This window comes from Lygodium microphyllum, chromosome 3 (genome assembly GCF_053477565.2).
Source record: "Lygodium microphyllum isolate KBCC chromosome 3, Lygodium_microphyllum_v1.1.10, whole genome shotgun sequence".
Lineage (NCBI taxonomy): Eukaryota > Viridiplantae > Streptophyta > Polypodiopsida > Schizaeales > Lygodiaceae > Lygodium > Lygodium microphyllum.
Window position 1 is genome coordinate 174,111,083 of NC_141137.1, and position 18,647 is coordinate 174,129,729.

Below are 18,647 nucleotides of genomic sequence, written 5' to 3' on the forward strand. Positions count from 1 at the left end.
TGTTATGGAGTTTTGGGTGTCTTATGGTGAGAGAGGAAGGTTCCTTAGCATTGGTTGTCTTATGCTATAAAGCCATGCATGGATAGGTTCTTCCCTCTTCTCATTGTGTTCCTTTGGATGGGCGTCGGCTTGTAAAGTCCCATTGGAGCATTGGTGTTTGGTCTCATGGTGGATAAAGATTGTTTTCTTCTAGTATGTGGTTCTTGTCTCTTGCTTTGAGCACTATTGGGTGACCTAGCTATAGAGGTGCCCTGTGTTTTTGTTGCTCAACAGTGTTTTGGTGCCCCCCACCGAGGAGTGTTGGCTTGAGCTACCTTCAGTCTTGGTAGTTTATATAGAAGTGCAGCCATGGTGAAGCTCACAGATGCCTTGCTTAGGATGAATAATTCCATGAAGAAGTTGAAGCTAAGCAACTTGGATGACTTGGACATGCATTACATGAGGTTTTGCACTTTGAAGCAAGAGTTGGAGGTCCTTGAGAATGTAGTTTTGGATGCCAGGCAAGAGAGGTTTTTGTTCATTGGTACTCTTCCAGTTGGCTTGGGCATTGAGGTTACTTGCAGTGACTTGTTTGGTATGCAAAGCATTGTTTATTACTTGAAGCAAGACTTGTCTTGTGCTTCTTCATGCATTTCATATGAGAGCTCCTCTTTTACTAATGGCAGTGATAAGGATGATGGTGCATATAGTGAGTTTTGGTCACTTGATGATGTAGAGATCCAGGATGAGAAAAGTGCATACAATGTTGTCAAAGATCATAGCATGTATGAAAAAGTGGGCAATGACATGGCTAGTATGGTTTCCTTTATAGATGGTTGCATGGATGACATCTCTTCTATGAGTTTGTTTCACAGGACGTCGCAGTCGAGCGAGAACTCCGGAGACATAATGTCACACCAGAGGACGTAGCTGACCCGGCTAGTGCATGGAAGCATCCACGCAGGTGTCAGAAGGTGGACGGAGCTCGCACTAGAATCCTACACACGTGCAACTAGGACATCGGTCTCTAGCTAACTAACAGGCTCAGTCTAACTGCAGTGGATCCTAATCAGTCTCTAAAGCCCTATCTATCAGATAGGAACACAAGAAACTAATTAAACACACTTAATCAGACAAAAGACCAAATAATTAACGGCATTCAAATCTAACTGCACATGCAAGTAAACTTAACACGAAAGCAGTGGAAATGAAGAGCTCACAGAGACAAATAACCCGCTTCAAACGGCTCGCAAATCGGAGCAGTGTACAAGGCGTAGCATGCACCGATACGTTTGCGCGCTCGAAGGTCGCTCTCTTCTCTACACACCAGATTACATTAAAATGACTTAAAAGTCACTTATAAGCTAGTTGGCCCGGGCGGCCGGACCCACACTTAACTAATTTGGCCTAGACAAACTTAAAAATTGTTTATTTACAATCTGGAAGCACTATCTTCCAGCAGTCGTCCGGGAGCAACTTTGGCATCTTTTCATCTTCAGTCCATTGCTTCGGACCTGCCTGGAACACTCCCCCCACCTAATCCGCGTACGTCCTCGGACGCGCTGGTGGTCTTGAGAGCCTTGGACGCTTGGTCCTGAAGAAAACTGCTAGCTCGCTGGCAGCTCGCTTATGCTTTTGTGCACGTTTTCTTTGTTATTCAGTCCTGATAATCTCGTGGACAGGATTGTTGGCCTCTGCTGCACTATACGCCAGAAATCTGCTTGTTAACTTGGAAAAAGGCGTAAAGATATTAGTTTTTATCTCAAAGAAGCCTGTATAGAATGCCTCTTCCCAAGTGCCGATGTAGTGCGCTGGCAAGAAGGAAACTCTTGCATAGAATCCATAGAGGATTTCTTTGGGTGGAGCACTTATGAACTCCAAGTTGAATGCCATGCCATCACGTCCTTCAGGACACCTGTTCCACCTGTCTCCGATGTCACTTGCATGCTCAAAGGTTTTGAGGCATGCTAGCAACATTCTCAAAATCTTCACAAACATCTTGCATGTGAGATCAGGTATGTCCTATAGTGTCACAACATATTTCTCCATAGTTGTGATGACATAGTCCTCTGTAGGCTCACCTCTTGGTGCTGGCATATCTGGATAATTGAGCCACTGGGGATTTCTGGTGTGGAAAGGCTCATAGTCCTCCCAAGTCCTTCTGCGCTTGATTGGGCAAAAAGAAGGATCAGTCCTCGGTGCTCTGGGCACTCTTTTGTACCATGCCAACTGTGTTGGATTCTCCTTGAACCACTTTTTTCTCCATAGAGGCTGTGTCTTGTTGAAGGCACTCGTGTTGAATGCCTCATCTGGCACATCCTAAAAGCCTCCCACCTTTGTTGGATCATCCGAGATCAAATTTTGTTGCACGTAGAGCTCATGATCCCTTCTTAGCAATGAATAGGGAAGTGTGGGCATGATGTAATCTTTGAGGTCTTTAGTTGTCAGGTATGTGTGACATACTGACTGATAGACCTTTTCTTCCCACTCTGCATTTCTTCTGGCATAGATACTTCGAGAACCAAATTCATACATCTGTAGAGGGGACATAGTCAATACCTCTCGTTCCCTTGACGGTTCTTCCAAGTGAGGCTCCACAGGTGGTGTGAAGGAGGGTGGTCAAATAAGGATGTTCCTTCTTCCGATGGTTCAGTGTACTCAATTGGTGCAAGAGGAGGGGGACCTTGTTGAAGTTGAAGCAGTTGTTCCTTGAGTTTTGCCACCTCCTCTGCATGGGCCTTCTCCATATCCTTTTGAGACTGCTCATACTGTGCACACCTTGCTTGCAGTCTTGCTAGTTCTTGCCCTGACTCCACTACTGAGGATGTGGATACTGCAGGAGACGTAGAAGTACGTCGGGCTATCAGATCTTGAACATACTTCTGGGAGGTTTCAAACTGAAGTTTGTACCACTCTAGGAGATCTTGGGTTGCCTCTTGATCTCCCTTATCTTTCCTTAACTCAGCATTCTCCTCCTCCAATACTCGTACTCTCTCCTCAAGTTGTTGCCTGAGAGAGTGTATCTCTTGCTGTAGCTGTTCATTCTCTGTAGTCTTCTCTTGAAGAGCCTTTTGACTCTCCTCCACGTCCTTCCTTCATCTTTGTCGCATGGAGTTGAAGGTAGTAGCAAAAGTATTTTCGAGCTCATTGATGTCGTCCATGAAGATCAGTGATTGCAGCAGCTCTTCATCTTTCCCACTGATTGGGGCACTTGCATCAAGCACTCCAAGTTCTGCTTCTTGTTGTGGCTGAGGCTCTTGTTGGGGTGAAGAGATGGGGATATCCATGAGGGGTTCTTCTACTAAAACTTCTTCCCCACCCATCTCCTGGTGTTTCTCACTTATGACCCGTACCCCTGGAACTGGTATTTCATCTTGTGTTGGGGACAATGGGGTCACAAGTCTACATGACGTGGCTTCCCTTCGTATTGGTTGTTTGTCGAGCCGCTTCTTGGTCCTCAGTTCTGGAGAGCGCTCAGGTGAGGATCCTACTTCCATTGTATCTCTTGCACTGGATGAACATACCTGCCAGTAGAGATATACCCAGATGCTTCATCCTCTCTACGTTGAGCTTGCGCGCTCTCGTGTTGTAGTTGAGCTTCCTCAGCAGCCTCTCTCTCAATTTCTTCTTCATCTTCTCCATCAGATTCTGACCGGATGGAAATAGGAGGTGGAGCTGGTGCTAGTCTTTTCTTCTTCCTCTTGGGCGATTCCTCATGCATGGGCTTACTTATACGGTTCACTTCCATTTGAAGAGGTGCCTTGGGCAACTGCTCTATCTTCAAGGCATGGTAAGCTATGCGTGTTAGCATCTCACCTGCAAGTAGAATGAGTTGACTTCGCTGCTGATTCTTTTGAGCAAACTTTTGGAGATCCTCCATGAAGTATGAGGACCAATCATGCGGTCTTCTTTTCCCTGCTTTTCCTCTCCGCAGTGTGAAGAGAATTCTTGTTGCTATACGGTTTTATCTAAAAGGTTTTGTCACTGTAAAATGCTGCATACATAACCATGTGGCATTTCCCATCTTCGTGTCCCACAACTGATCAAATGTTCTGTGCTCCGTTTGCCTATTCTTGAACATTTTGTCAGCTATTTCTTTAGATAGTCTGTGCGGGACCTTGTCACCCATCATTGGAACATGTAGTGCTTCAGAGATAGTGGACACATGCAATGATACCTGGACCAAAGTTCCATCTTCTCCTGATAACATAACCCTATCATGCTCATCCCAAGTAGAGATGAGTTGATAAGCTCGCTTAATATCTATTCCACAAGGTGGTAATGAGAAGTATCCATCCAAGCCTACCCTGTGAAAAATATTCATATAACTTGATTGCTTACCAATGGATTGAACTTCAGCCGGCATAAACACCACCTTCTGCTGACGGTTCTCGTCGTCCTGGAAACTGGATTCATAGATGTTAGAGCCACATACCCTCAGCATTTCTGAACTCACAAACTTTGATCCTGCTATATGAACTTGATGTAGGTCCATCTCAAACTGGGACTGGTCTCTTGCCTGTTCTTCTCTTCTTGGATTTGTGGAGGTCGCCATACTGCTCACAAGCAACAGCAATTGAAATAAATTAGCACCCTATTTTCATAATCACCCTATAGTTGTTTTTGACCTGTGAGTTAGGGGTTAGAATAAATTAGGATTCGGTGAGTATAACTCCTGCTCTTGTCTTCCTAATATGCATAGCCGTTTACCGATTTTCTCTGCATATTTGCTGCTTTTGATTGTCTCTCTCATGTAGAGCCGTTTACCGGTTTTCCCTACATGAGTATTACAATCTCTTTGAACTTTCTTTTTTTTTTTCAGAGCATTCTAGTTTCTTAATTGTTCTATCCTGTTCACCTGTATCCAATGTGTAATCAACCACCCTTTCATTCCATCATGCTCTTGATCACCAATTCTATTTTTCAATCTTGAGGACAAGCTAACTACTGAGTCTAAGTGGTTTTTTTCGTCATACTAAGCATATGTCATTCAAGCACAATGTAACCTGTCTGTTTTATTCACTAAAAGTAAAAGAAAATCGAAAGAAAATACGCGGGATCCAATTTATTTAAATACATACGCAACGGGGAAAAAACCTCCTAATGAGGGAAAAAATGCCCGTTACAGCTAGGGTCATTTCCCGTTCAACCTTTGTACACACACTTATGGGGATCACATATGGCATAGTCCCCTTTCTGATGCGGATACCTATGGGCATTAAAATAAAATTCAAAATCAAACGTCAAGAATAGTTCAAAACAATGCCCATAATAGATATGTCTCTTTTGTGTGGGTCCGCATTTAGAATGCCTCCCCCCCACCTAGTCTGAGCCGTCCCTTGGCGACTGGTGGTTGCGTGCATGTGCATAGGATAAAAACATTGTGTCTAATGCACGGCCATTTAATGTGGCCCTCTAGCATGAATTGAGGAAATGCATTTTAAACAACATGCTGTGCAAGATGGGGGTCATGAGCCTGAGTGGCTCATGGGCATTTGATGACGAGGCATGAATCCAACACAAAAATAAATTGATGCATATCAAAGTTATCCATATCGATCTGATTAATCGGATCTGAGGTAGCATCAAAAAAGGTTGGCATTTGTTGGATGGGCGCCTCAAGTGGATTCTTTTGTACCCAAACCTGTTTATTCTTGAGAGTGGTCAGGGTATTTGAAGGCTGAATGTGGCATTGAGGAGCCTCAAGAGGTTGACAAGTTTTGGTCAACTTGGGGACCCAAACGTGTTTAAATGTAGGCAGTGTGGGTTTGGATTTGGGAACCCAAATTTGATGTGTGGGCTTAGCTTTGGCAACTTGGCAGTAGCTGATTTACTGCGTGATTGCACTGGAGTGGGGAAGTCTTGTTTCGGAGAATCCGGAGTTCTTTTTGGAACCCAGATTACACTCCGGCCTTTTTGTGCATGAAGAAAAGATTGTGGTACCCAGATTTGAGTTGTAATGGGTCTGACAGCCGATGATTGCCTGGCATGTGCGCGTTGTGGCAGTCGGGCTGGTGATGAAGATTGTGATACCTTAGAATGTTGACTCTGCTTAACCTGTGAAGTGGATTTGGGAATCCACTTTTGCTTGATGGGCTTGTTCAGGTTTTGGTGTGTCGGGAATAATTGTTTCCACACCTGACGTAGAGGCTGAGTTGATGAGGAAGGTAGGGAAGTATTCGTGGGTTTTCTGACCCACACTTGTTTTTGCGCAACCAACTTAGATTGCTTTGGTCTCCATACCTGTTGTGTAACTTCCTGTAATGGCACCACTTGTGTTCTGGGGAACACACGTTTGGAAGATTGACCTGCAGGGTGCACTTCAGGGAGAGTTACATTCTCTTTAATAGCATTAAGTTGGTGAAGCAAGATTGTACTCGCTTCAGCCTATTCTTCTTCATTCTGTCCCATCATTGAATAGCCGAGATTGGGTGTAAGGGGTAAGTAGGACCTTTGTCCATTTAAATTGAAATATACCCGGTCATTTTGTCCAATCAAGGATGATCTTGTTTCTTCTCTGCCACTGTTTTCCAAGGATTAATGCCTCAACCAATGATGCTGAAGGTAAGATGTGAAATCAATGCCATTCCACAATGCCGTGAATAGACACTGAGATGTCGGCGTACCCTCTTATCGGTGCACGGGATCCATTGAACCCGACTATAGTGACATGAGATGGGACTAATTGAACTCCTGTGAGACAGTCGAACAAGTCTTCTGCCATGGAGTTGGTAGTTGCCCCTGAGTCAACTAAAGCATCATGTGACAAATGGTTGGTTCCTAGTTGGACCTGGATATAAGGGTCGAGACCCTCTAAAGTGGAGCTGTCACCGTCCACACTACGACCGTCTGGTTCACTTAAATATGTCACTTGATCTTCTGCTTGCTCCATGGATGTTAACATCAAGGAGTCAACATCAACTTTCTGCACTCTGGCTCGGGGATGTCGCCGTTTGGCTTTCGATTCCCGTTGTGCTTCTTCTAGGAGCTGTTGATGCTTATGTGTTTTGAGCTTCGTGGCATGCATTCTTTTTAACATGTCAATGGTTAGCGGTTTAACATAATGTTTAATATGACAACCACTGATCCAATTAGGCATTTCGGAGCCATCTAGATTTTCTAACTTGAGTGCCCCACTTGGGGAGATGGATTTAATGGCAAACGGGCCCATGCCCCGTTTATGTAGCTTTCTCAGTTTTTGCTTGAGAGTGTAAGCGAGTACAAGATCTTCGATTTTAAATTTTCGTGTAGCCATGTTCGCATCGTGAAATCTCTTTTGACATTTCTTCTGGGCATAAATCCCAGCTATTGCCTTTACTCTCATATCTCCAAGTCGTTCCAACTGCGCAAGCCTGTCTGACAAGACATGTTCGTTCCAGTCAAGCTCTTTGGCAACCCTTAAGGTGGGTATCAAGAATTCAAGGGGAAGAATTGCATCTAGGCCATATACCATGTTAAACGGTGTAGTTCCGATGGCAGTCTTATAGGCTACTCAATAAGCCCATAATGCTGAATGCAACTTCTGATCCCAATCAGTTCTTGATGAACTAACGATCTTTGTGAGTACCATGCATAATATCTTGTTGGTACTCTCAGCTTGACCGTTAGCTTGCGGGTGGTAAGGGGTAGACTTCCTGTGGATGACCATAAACTCATCCATCAGATTTTCTATAACTTCATTCAGGAAATGAGTCCCTCTGTCACTCACAATTTCGATGGGTAAGCCAAACCTTGTGAAGACATGCTCGTACAAAAACTTGGCAGTGGTTCGAGCATCAGCTTTTGTAGTGGCCTGTGCTTCAGCCCACTTTGTGAGATAATCAGTAGCCACAATGATATATTGGGCATGTGTAAGATGCGCAAGTGGGTTTATAGGTCCAACAAAATCAATGCCCCACTTGGCAAACGCACGTGCTCCCATCATAGGTCTAAGTGGCATATTATCTCGATTAACTGGAGGCTTTGTCCACTGACATTCATCACACGATTTCACGTAAGCCTCGGCATCCATATGAAGTGTGGGCCACCAAATCCCAGCTGCTAAAATAGATTTAGCAGTAGTTTCAGATGAGAAGTGGCCTCCCAAGATGCCCTTATGTGCTTGCTCCAGAATAGCTACATATTCATTTTCAGCAGCACATATTCGAAGATGCTGATCTGGTCCACGTTTGTATAGTTGTACTCCAATAAGGGCATAAGAATCAACCTCAACCTCTATGGCTTTCTTACGCGCCTTAGGAGCATTTTTTGGAAGTTCCTTAGTGACTAGATATTCTACCATATATTTGCCCCACATGGGCACAATGGCCGTTCTATACAAGGTAGCATGAGCAACAGGTTTTCTTGCCGTACATTGTGTACATTCAGAAATGTACTGATGTATATCCCTGGAGATAGTGGGCCAATAGACACCCATGCGTTTAATACGTTGCTCAGTCTGTTGTTTTGGGAAATACCAGCCACATAACCCAATATGGGCTTTCGTTCAATATGAGCTTTGCTCATATGGCTCTATGCATAACCGCAAAACATTGTCACTTCCTCTCTTGTAGAGCATGCCAGATATCAACTAAAAGGTGGCAGCTTGCTCTATCAGTCTCGCTGTATCAAAGAGACTGCGCTCAGGCTCAGCTCTTCCTAGAGTTAGAAGAGGGATTAGAGGTTCGGACCATTTGGGAACCATCTCTATATTGAACAGCGTCCGGTAGTTCATCATTCACTCCAATAGGGGCCTCACCATTCGTCAAACGTGAAATATGATCTGCACGTTGGTGGGTTTTCCCTTTTTTTACCACTACCGTGAAGTCGAATTCAAGTAAGAGGATAAACCATCTTACTATCCTACCTGTGTTGCATGGCTTGTTCACCAAGTACAGAAGTGCTTGGTGGTCCACAAAGAATGTGAACTTGTTCGCCAAGAGATAATGCCGGAATTTCTTCATAGCATAAATCATTCCCAGTCCTTCTCGCTCAGTTGTTGTGTAATTCTTCTCAGCAATGTTTAGCTGACGACTAGCATAACATATAGGAAAATCCATATATCCGTCGCCAGGCTGAGCGAGAATGCATCCAATCGCGAAGTTGCTTGCATCTATATGCACATGGAACATTTTATTCCAGTCTGGTGCTTTCAAGATTGGAGCAGAACTTAATGCCTCTTTCAACTTTTCGAAGGCCTTATCGCATTCCTCAGTCCATTTAAACTCCACGATCAAGGCGTAAAGAGGCTGGGCTATCACTGCATACATATAGATAAGCCTTCGGTAGTATCCGCTGTGTCCCATAAAGAATTGTACCTCCTTGACATTCCTGGGGATCGGAAGTTTCACTATCACATTTATTTTGTCCATGTCGGTAGAAATACCATTCTTGGACACAATGTGACCTAGGATCTTACCTTGTCTTACCATAAAAACACATTTCTTTGGGTTGAGGCAGATCCTATATTACCGACATTTGTTGAAGACCAGCTTCAAGTGTGAGATGTGCTCATTCCGTAAGATTGAATGCACACATAAGTCATCCATAAAAATCTCTAGGAACTTCCGGAGATACTCATTAAATACATGACTCATCAACCTCTGAAAGGTTGCCGGTGCATTAGTCAGACCGAATGGCATCACCCTATAGGCAAAAATGCCCCATTCTGTTGCAAACGCGGTCTTATGTTGATCCTCTGGTTTGATGGCAACCTGGTTATAACCCAAAAACCCATCTAAGAAGCTATAAGCTTCTTTTCCTACAACGCGTTCCAGGACATGGTCAGTGATCGGAAGGGGATAATTATCTCAGATGGTCTCAGCATTCACCGCCTTGAGATTGACACACACTCTCAACTTTCCATTTTTCTTGGGGACCACCACGATGGGTGACACCCAGTCAGTGTGTTCAATCTCATAGATGAACTCGGCCTCTTTCAGGCGATCTATCTTCTCCTTAATCCTCTGACCAAAATTGTCATTGTACGTGTAAGAACGTTGCCTTCGGGGTTTTGCATCGGGTCACATAGGGATGGTGTGTTGGCAAATTTCTAGGTCAACTCCCTTTAGATCTTTATAAGACCATGCAAACACGTCCCTATACTCTTGCAGGGTTGCGATCAATTCTGCTTCTTCATCCGGGGATAAGTCATCAGCTATGTAAGCCGGTTTTGGTTCTTCGCCCGAGTAAGCGAGATCAATCTTTTTGGCATTTTCAGGACCATCAAATGACTGGTTAGGAGCCATTTGTTGTCGGATCAATTGCTGAAGAACTATTTTCCTTTCTTCAACAGTGTACCTCTTGTAGTGAGAAGGCACACTGATGCCATCTGCGCGTTGTTATTCATCCATGGTGTCACTCTCAGTACTCCACTCTTTCTGAAGCGATCTTTTCATTTCATTAAATTGACGTTTCTGCTCCACACATGACAATTTTGTAGTTTTGGACTTTTATGAAACCGCCTCCTCACTCAGTTTCTCTTGGATTGCCTTTATAGAACGAGGTTTACGGCGCTTCACTTGGGAGGAATCTTTTGCCAGCTTGTACCTTCTTGAGATTTTGTCCTTGATGCAGTCCTCCACTTTGATATGCATCAGGAAGTGTTTTTGGTTGTCGAAGATTGGAGCTTCAGTCTCCTGTTCGACTCGTTTCGTTCCGTGACGTTCTTTTTGATGCTTGTGGCGTGGTTTTGAAGAAGATTTTGGGTTAGGCATTTCGATCATCTTCTTCTGACCATCCCTTGTCAGCAAGCATTTTTCTATGAATTTGACAGGCATCTCAGTTTCTTCATCTGATGTTTCACTCTTCTCGTCGTCACCTAAGCTGAGATCTGTCATAGCTGGAAATTCACAAGTGATTTCCACATCTACCTTTGTGCTCTCATTATCTCTGATCGAGACTGTCCTGTGCACGCATCCATAGAACTGGGAAATCATTATTTTGGAATCTATCTTGGATAGATTGAGTGTGTGTTCTTTCCACTTCGTATCTATTGTTTCGTTTCATGACCGGTTGGAGTGACTTTTTTTCTAGATCGAGGCTATCACATAGAATTTCCTCGTCTATGGTGGTACTAGCATGACTTATGGACATGTCATCAGCTGCACACTCCCACAGAACAGGTCCATTCTTGTCGGATATTCGATCTATTATGGAGCTTCCAGGGGTTCTCGATTTATCATTCTTTCCCTCTGGATCTTCTGCTTCTCGAATGCAATTGACCATCATGACTGGCATGAGGTCATAGCCATTCTCATCACAGAACTTTGTTGGGGTTTCTTTTGAAGTACACACATCCAATGTAGCCAGCAGGTGTCCCCACCCTAGAGGTTCAAATTCCTCTTCAGGAAAAGGGTCAGGCATGTATGCCTCATCCTCTAGGGGTCTATATAAAACACAGTCCTCTTGGTGCAGGCTACCCTGGTCGGATGCTCCACACATCCATAAAGGTGCTTTGGCATTCTTCATGGACGATAAGATCACTGACTCTTGGGTACCTGATTCGAAATCTTCAATTGGTGTTCGAGCAACATCCCAGTATGTCAGATCCTTTGTGTTTATACGCGTAGTTACACCGTCTTGCTGTAAGTAGATATAATCGTATCCCCAGTCTTGGATCAGCTTGAGCTATCGCATAAAAGGTCTGCCGAGGATAATATCATATGCAGATTTCTTTCCGAAATCTACTATGTCAAAGGTATGCTCGTATTCTATGCCACACAAAGTGACTACTACATTCTCGAGCAATCCTAGTGGCTCTTCTATGTACCTGTCTGCAAGTTGCAGTTTCATGCGTGTCTTCCGCAGTGCTGGTTTACCCCATTTACTACAAATTTGCTTGGTGGCGATGGCCACACCCACGCCACAATCAAGTATTGCCATGGTTTTAACATTGGCATACTCTACAGGTAGATGAGTGTTCCCATCCTCACCTTCGCAATAGTCTCCGACTTTGTTTATGGGAACCGTCTTGACATTTGCCTTCATAGACGGCTCAATCTTCTTGTCAGACTTATCCAGTCCCATTTGGGTTTGGCCTAACTCCTTCTCTGGTGTAAGGCTTAATTGGATGTTGAGATGCTCTGCTATTTGCAGAGTGTTTTGCAATTGAGCCTCCAACATCTCCTTAACACTTGAAGCGCCTTTCACCGCTGGAAATTTCCGCCATTGAGAAGGAAGTTTCCGAATCTCTGAAGTGTTCTCATAAGCACCCAAATATGAGGGTAGGGCTTTGAATCCATCCTCTTTCAAGGGTTCATATCTGTCCAACCCCACATCCCCATAATTGTTTTGACATTCATTTTCCATCTCTTGTGGTCCAGCATCGAACTCGTGGAAGGGAGCGGAGTCGAACGTCTAGCTTCCGTCCCTTGCTTGTCTGACTTCCTCCCATAGCTCTTGAGGACATTGGTCTTGGACCTCAGGAACTGTGGAGATGAAATCATCAGTCGAGTTCTCTATGCGAAGAGGGTTTCTAACTGGCGATGGTTCAATTTGTTTTCCCTCTTGTCGGTTTGTTCTTTCAGGTTCACACACCAAGTCCTGTGTGTGGCTTGGTTGTGGTATAGTGGGTTTAATGATGGAAGGGACATTAGGAGAAGACTTTTCTATTAAGGACTGTACAGCCTTAATCAAGTGAGTGTACATATTCAGTCTTTTCTTTTCAAGTGTAGGTTCAAGATACGCCCTCCATCTCTCCTCCTGAGTCTGGCCGGGTTTCAGCCTAGCTTCAAAAGCCTCGAGCATTGCTTGCAATGGCTCGAAAACTTTATCTACCAACACTGAACCGCCTGAAGTTACAGATGACTCCTTTGGAGGCTGTGTTTGGGGAGGCGGTAGGGGCTGAGTCTTCATTTGAGGTTTCGTGAGTATTTCCTCAGCTTCCATTGCCTCTTTCTCTTTTATCAGTCTGGCCTTTCGCCTAGCACGCCTGGCCTTCCAAGACCCGCGTTTACTCTTTGTTTCATGTGTGCTAGGTTCGCCTAATTTATCTTTTAGTTCCTCAAGGTTTTCTATTTGTTTCTGAGCCTGTGCCCTCGTAACAACATTGATAGGCACTACAAGCTCACTCTCCGAAATGGGCGGAGATCCAATCACCCCTATTTTATTGATTTGAGCCTTGTTTCTCTTGTCGGGATGATTTGGACAGTCCATGAAAAGATGCTTAAGGCCACAGTCGACACAGTAGCCTTGAGGCAGGTTGTTTTTAAGTGGACAATCTCTTGCCCAGTGATCACCATGACACTTGAAGCAAGAAATTGGCTGCCTGGGTTCTAACCCCCTTGGTGGTTGTCTGTTCCTTTGCTGAGCATTTTGCAACCCACCACCTGCAATAAACATAAAGGTTTTCTGATCCATGGAAAAGTGATCGTTAAGTTTCGGATCAGATCCCTGCATGTTTAGCGTTGGTTGTTGAATTGTTGACCAGGTTTCAATGGAGTATTCCTCGGTGTCAGGATCCTCCTCATATTATTGCTGGATAGGTGCAATGGCCAACTCATTCTCTTCCGTTTGTTGCACATATCTTACCACAGCTTGTTGATTACTCGGCACTCGTGGTTGTTGACCTAGTACCGGTACTACTTTTTCAGGAGCTGGCAATGCTTGTGGTTGACCAGCCTGATATCTTTGTGGTCCTGGCTGCTGGTACTGCACGCCCTGCCTCTGAAAGTTTTGATTTTGATTCCTAGGACGGTAGAAACAGTCAGCTGTCTCATGGTTAGTGTAGCGGTTGCAATGTGCACACCAACGACTAACACGTGGTGGTGGTGGATTTTGTGTGGGGTAGGATGGGCACTGATTAGTGGAATGATCTCCTCCACACAATCCACACCAATATGGCCTGAGAACATTCTGTCTTTGTGGCAGGTTTTGCTGATTTGCGTTAGGCAAGCCTAACCTTTTCAGCAAGTATTCTGCCAATGCCTCAGTGTCCATTTGAGGTTTTTCTGCGTTTAGATTCAGTTCGCTTTTCCCAGTGACGCTAGTGGATTCTGACTTCTTGTCAGATTCTTCATCTTCATAAAGATCACAATTGTCCACTAGGTCAACTGCCTTTTTCGTACAGCTCTCAATCGTTGTGAACCTTTTAAGGTAGACATCTTTTTTGAGATGCTTATTCCAGAGCCCTTCCAGAAAGAGGGAGACTAGCCTCTCCTATGTCGGCAGTTTAGGTGCTGGACATCTCGTTATGTATTCTTTGAACCTGTTGGCAGCATCCTTGACTGACTCCCTTTCCGCTTGCTTAAAGCTGTGGATCATGCCAACAGTGTTGTGCTTGATCCTGCTCTTAGTAAACTCCTCGACGAACTCCTTTGTGAGTTCCTCTATTCTGCGGAAGCGAGTGTGGTCTAACGTGTTAAACCATGTCAAGGCTTTACCCTCTAACGTCAGTCCAAATCCCTCATATTGAATCCGGAAATCGGTAACCTGTTCAGCTCTAATCACCTGAGTGAATAGAGCTACATGGTTATATGCATCTCCGTTCCCACTGTACTTCTTTCCCACCCATTTTTGCACTTGGGATGGTCTCAAAGCCCTCAGGTTGTATGGCATCTGATACTGCCCATAGGGTGGCATGAAACCACCTGCAACTTGTGGGATTCCATATGGCACAAAGTTTTGTGGTTGGATCGGTCCTTGATTGACCGGATAACCACCATGCTGTTCTTGAGTTCCCTAGTATGCTGGGATATTCACCGGCATTTGGATTCCACTTGTAGGAACTGTGAAGTGCTGATCTAATCCAAATGTAGTCGGAAGTGGCTGTCTACCAGATGGTAGTCCACTAATGGGTCTCGTTGGTGCATAAGTAGCGGATGAGGCTGCTGGGAAAGCAGCTCCACTTACCGGAAGTCGAGTGGCATTAAATCCACTGGACTCCATCGCTCTTACTCTCTCGTCTGGTCTACTTCCTAAAGCTATCCCGGATGCCGGTGCATCCTAAAGTTTTTCTTGATGTTTTAGCTTTGAAGGAAGAGTTTTGTCTATCGGAGAACCGTTGTATGTGTACATCCGGGCCTCGTGTTCTGTAATAGCCTCAAAGTTTTGTTTAAATCTATCGAGGAATGTCATACTTGGAGTTTACTTCTCATCCAAGTAGACAAACAAAACTTTAGACTAGGTCAAGGTGTTTCCTCCTGGATAATTGACCCTATAAAAGACTCTAACTTGAGACTCAGGGTCATCCATGTAGTATAGTCCGATGGATGTGTCATCAGTCAGTACACGCTGTACAAAGATTGTATTTATGTGCCTTGCACTGAGAGTGATGGGAGAAGGTGGTTCCGCTGCCCGTCGCGTTCTAGATGTCTCTTGAAAGACTTCCGGGTGTTTAGACAACACCTTACCCAACTTGTCCATCTCTTCGGGCTGGGTGGTAACCAAATACATAGCTCCGTCCCTGCCTATATACCGGTCCCCTTGGTAATTCACTTGAGGTTCAAGGAGGAATTCGGTAGGACTATCCTCAACCTTTACACACACGCGGTCAAGGGGATCCCCATATACTTTGGCTCCATGAGCATTATCATAAAGATAAGTCAGGGCCATTTTAAAATTTTGGGATCCCTGCCTGGAGGATTCGACTGTAGGGCCGAGTTCAATGAGGTCATCCACGAATGGGTTTGTTCCTTGGGATGCCATCTTGGATGTTGTGTCCGTTAAATTTTCTACGGTCTCGTGTAAAGTTTCGAGTCCACCAAAGAGGTGGACACTCTCTTCTATTGAAACTCTACTTTGTGATTCTCTATCAACTAGATTACCAGACTTGATTACTACACCGGAACGTAAAAACATGTATTCAAATTGCGGAGTTTAGGTGTTTACCTGGATGTTGAAGACCACTCGAATATATTCCGACTTGACTTGGATTGTTGTGCTTCCTTTGCGGAAGATCTTCTACTCAGCTCAACCTTCAATAGAACCCTGCACTTCAGTGTTAGTCACTGTGGGTCTACTAGCCTCTGGCTGATGTTTTCTTGTGCTATACAGCCTTCTGATTTCAAACCCCAAACCCTTGTGTCAGTTTTAGGTTCAACTCCAGCTTTTCAGATTCAACTTTTGAGTCTAGCCTGCCGGTATGCAATGGATCTTAGCCCTAGGTGAAAGTGCTCAAAGTGTCTTGTAGTGAGCCTATTCCACTCGTTCCTTCCTTTGGATAGGTTTCCCTTTTAGTTTTTCTCAGAGTCAGACCCTCTTGTGTGGTTAATCCCTCGAGGATAAGCTATCTATGAGATCCCCACTCACTTAAAGTTTTCTCTGCATAGGCCACAACTCCCGAACTGCTCTCTTGATTTCAGCTCCTTGTATAGAGTCAGGTACTAAAACATCAAAGCCTTAGTTCTTCGCTCAACACCTAAGGCAAGTTTTGGAGTTTCCCACTAGCTAGAGCTTGTTTTTTAAGCCTCACTTACTGACTTTCTCATGTGTCGACTCGATCCTTCGACCAGTTTACCTTCCAGTCCAAACCCTTCCTCTCCTTTAGATCGCTTCCAGTCAACTCGAAACGTCCTTTTTCTGAGTGGGTACACTAGATGTATCCTAGGATCTTGAATCCTCCCGGAGTTTGGACTTGGAAATCTTTTCCAGAGTTGAGTGGTCTAAAGATGTGGGATCACACACAACCGGTTGCACACATAGACAAACTTTTCCAAGTTCACTAGCAAGCACCTAGATTGCATGAGTGATGGATCTGAGTTTCCGTTTTGTCCTAGAGATGTTATTTCTATCCCGTCTTAGAATCCACTTTCTGGTTCTCTCCTTAGTCAAACTCTCGTGGGTGCATTGTCAGTTTGGCTCCTAGGTAATGTGCAGTTTACAAGTTCTCCACTCATCCAAATCCCTTTGCTTTAGAGTTAACTCTCCAATTGCTTCCCAACAGGAAACCCCTTTCTTTGGACCTGCGTACTAGTGCACAGAAGCTCTTCCTCGGTGTAGACTTTAAGTTTATCTTTGAGTCGGATCCAGTTTTCGAGTCCTGGATTTTGGTTTTCTATAGAGCCAATCACAACTCCTAAACCTCTTTATCTCCCAGTCCAACCCCTACCTCAACTCTAGGTCTCTTTCAAGTATCCTGAAGCTTCCTCTCTTCCAAATGGTTGCCTTATGTGTAACCAAGAATCTTTGGTACTTCACAGATAAATTGGAAGCTTTTTTTCCAAATTTTGGTCAGGATGGAAGAATTCAAGGGTTACAGAGTCACACAAGATGGAATACATGCACAGACAAACTTTTACAAATTGATTTAACATGCATCACTGTCTTGAGGATTATGACCGTGGATTTTCCTTTTATTTCAGCAATGTCACTCTTATTCCGTTTCAGAATCCTTCTTTTTATCCCGGCACTACCGATCCCTTTTAACTCTCCCTCGTGATAACCTAGATGACTTGCCTAAACCCATGCATCCATGTTATTCCCCTTATTGCAAACAGTAACTCCCTCAATTATATATGCAATATCAAAGAGGAAGGAACAAGAAGAATGATTTACCTGTAGCTTTCTTCTAGAAAGTCGTGCTCGCTGGAAGATGTGGTGCGGTGAGGTTTGAGGCTATTGAATCCAGAAGTCGTTGAGAGGATACAAACTGCTATCCAGAGTATAGCTTCCTCGAGGATTGGTTGTTTACGACTGCAGAACAAATTATGGGGCAATTACTCCGGCTTCTCGCTACGGGACGATTGCGTGACTATTGAGTTAGCTTTGGGGCAAGGGTGCAGGACTATAGAGGGACACACTTGCGGACATCAACTGTCAGCTCGAGGGTGAGATTACTCTGGCAGCTCTCTTGCAAGTTGACGGCTTGTGGGCAACCGTGCTCTTGCGAGTCGCAGCGGGCTTGCGGAATAGCTGTGGGAGAGTTGCGAGCTCCTTGCGGGTTGAGCCGGTCGGACAAGTTGGAATACTAGCTTAGGATCAAGCCGGCGGAACTGCTGTTCTTCAGGATGAGGAAGCACCTGCAGAGCAATCGATTGGAGCGGTACACAACCACACACCGGTACGAGATAGCCTTCTGGACTGGGTAAGGCCAGTGAGGGCCATGGCGAGACACAGGGGCACGCAGCAGCAAAACTTCTTCGCACTGGCGAGTCTATTGCGCCTTCGTTGCACTGGCGGGTTTGATTAAGCCTTTATTGAGAGCCAGCCTATATATCGGTCCCAAAAAGCGCTTTTTCTCGCGGGCGATGAAGAGCCGGACGTTTGGCTAACAAGCAGGACTGCACGGAGCCGGAGAACTATTTTGTCCGGCTCGTGCCAGACTGGTTAGGCAGCTGTAGTAGTGCAACGGAGCCGGACAGATGTATTGTCCGGCTCATGCCACACGTCTCGGGTAATTTGCGCTGCACGTCTCGGGTAATTTGCACTGCACGGAGCCGGACAGATGTTTTGTCCGGCTCGTGCCACACTCTCGGTTGGCAGCTGCAGCGTGACGAGCCGGACAGTTATTTTGTTCAACTCGTGCAGGACAATTGGGGTGGCAGCAAGGATCAGCGTCGACGCGAGCCGGACAACTGTTTTGTCCGGCTCGTGCCGGATTGTTTAGGCCACAGCAGTAGTGCACGGAGCCGGACAGATGTTTTGTCCGGCTCGTGCCGGATCATTTAGGCCGATGCGCTGTAGCAGAGCCGGACAACTAGTTTGTTCGGCTCGTGCCCGACTTGGGTGGCAGCTGCGCTGCACGGAGCCGG

The 18,647-nt window shown here is 45.1% G+C and overlaps 2 protein-coding genes and 1 pseudogene across 2 annotated transcripts; 1 reads left to right on the plus strand and 2 right to left on the minus strand.

Annotated features, from left to right (window-relative positions):
• Positions 1 to 348: 348 nt before the first annotated feature.
• Positions 349 to 909, plus strand: LOC148039212 (uncharacterized). Its single transcript, XM_087675329.1, has one exon. It carries the CDS (start codon positions 349 to 351, stop codon positions 907 to 909), a length of 561 nt encoding a protein of 186 aa, XP_087531455.1.
• Positions 910 to 3,943: 3,034 nt separating this feature from the next.
• On the minus strand, positions 3,944 to 17,600 carry LOC148039213 (uncharacterized). Its single transcript, XM_087675102.1, has 3 exons — positions 17,452 to 17,600; positions 15,787 to 15,885; positions 3,944 to 4,535 (listed from the first exon to the last, which is right to left on the minus strand). The coding sequence occupies exon 3, from the start codon at positions 4,532 to 4,534 to the stop codon at positions 3,944 to 3,946; it is 591 nt and encodes a 196-aa protein (XP_087531228.1). The 5' UTR covers position 4,535; positions 15,787 to 15,885; positions 17,452 to 17,600.
• Positions 10,843 to 12,798, minus strand: LOC148039214 (uncharacterized; annotated as a pseudogene).
• Positions 17,601 to 18,647: the final 1,047 nt, after the last annotated feature.

Coding starts and splice junctions, on each gene's coding strand:
- LOC148039212 (XM_087675329.1), top strand. CDS start 349: ATGGTGAAGCTCACAGATGCCTTGCTTAGGATGAATAATTCCATGAAG.
- LOC148039213 (XM_087675102.1), bottom strand. CDS start 4,534: ATGGCGACCTCCACAAATCCAAGAAGAGAAGAACAGGCAAGAGACCAG.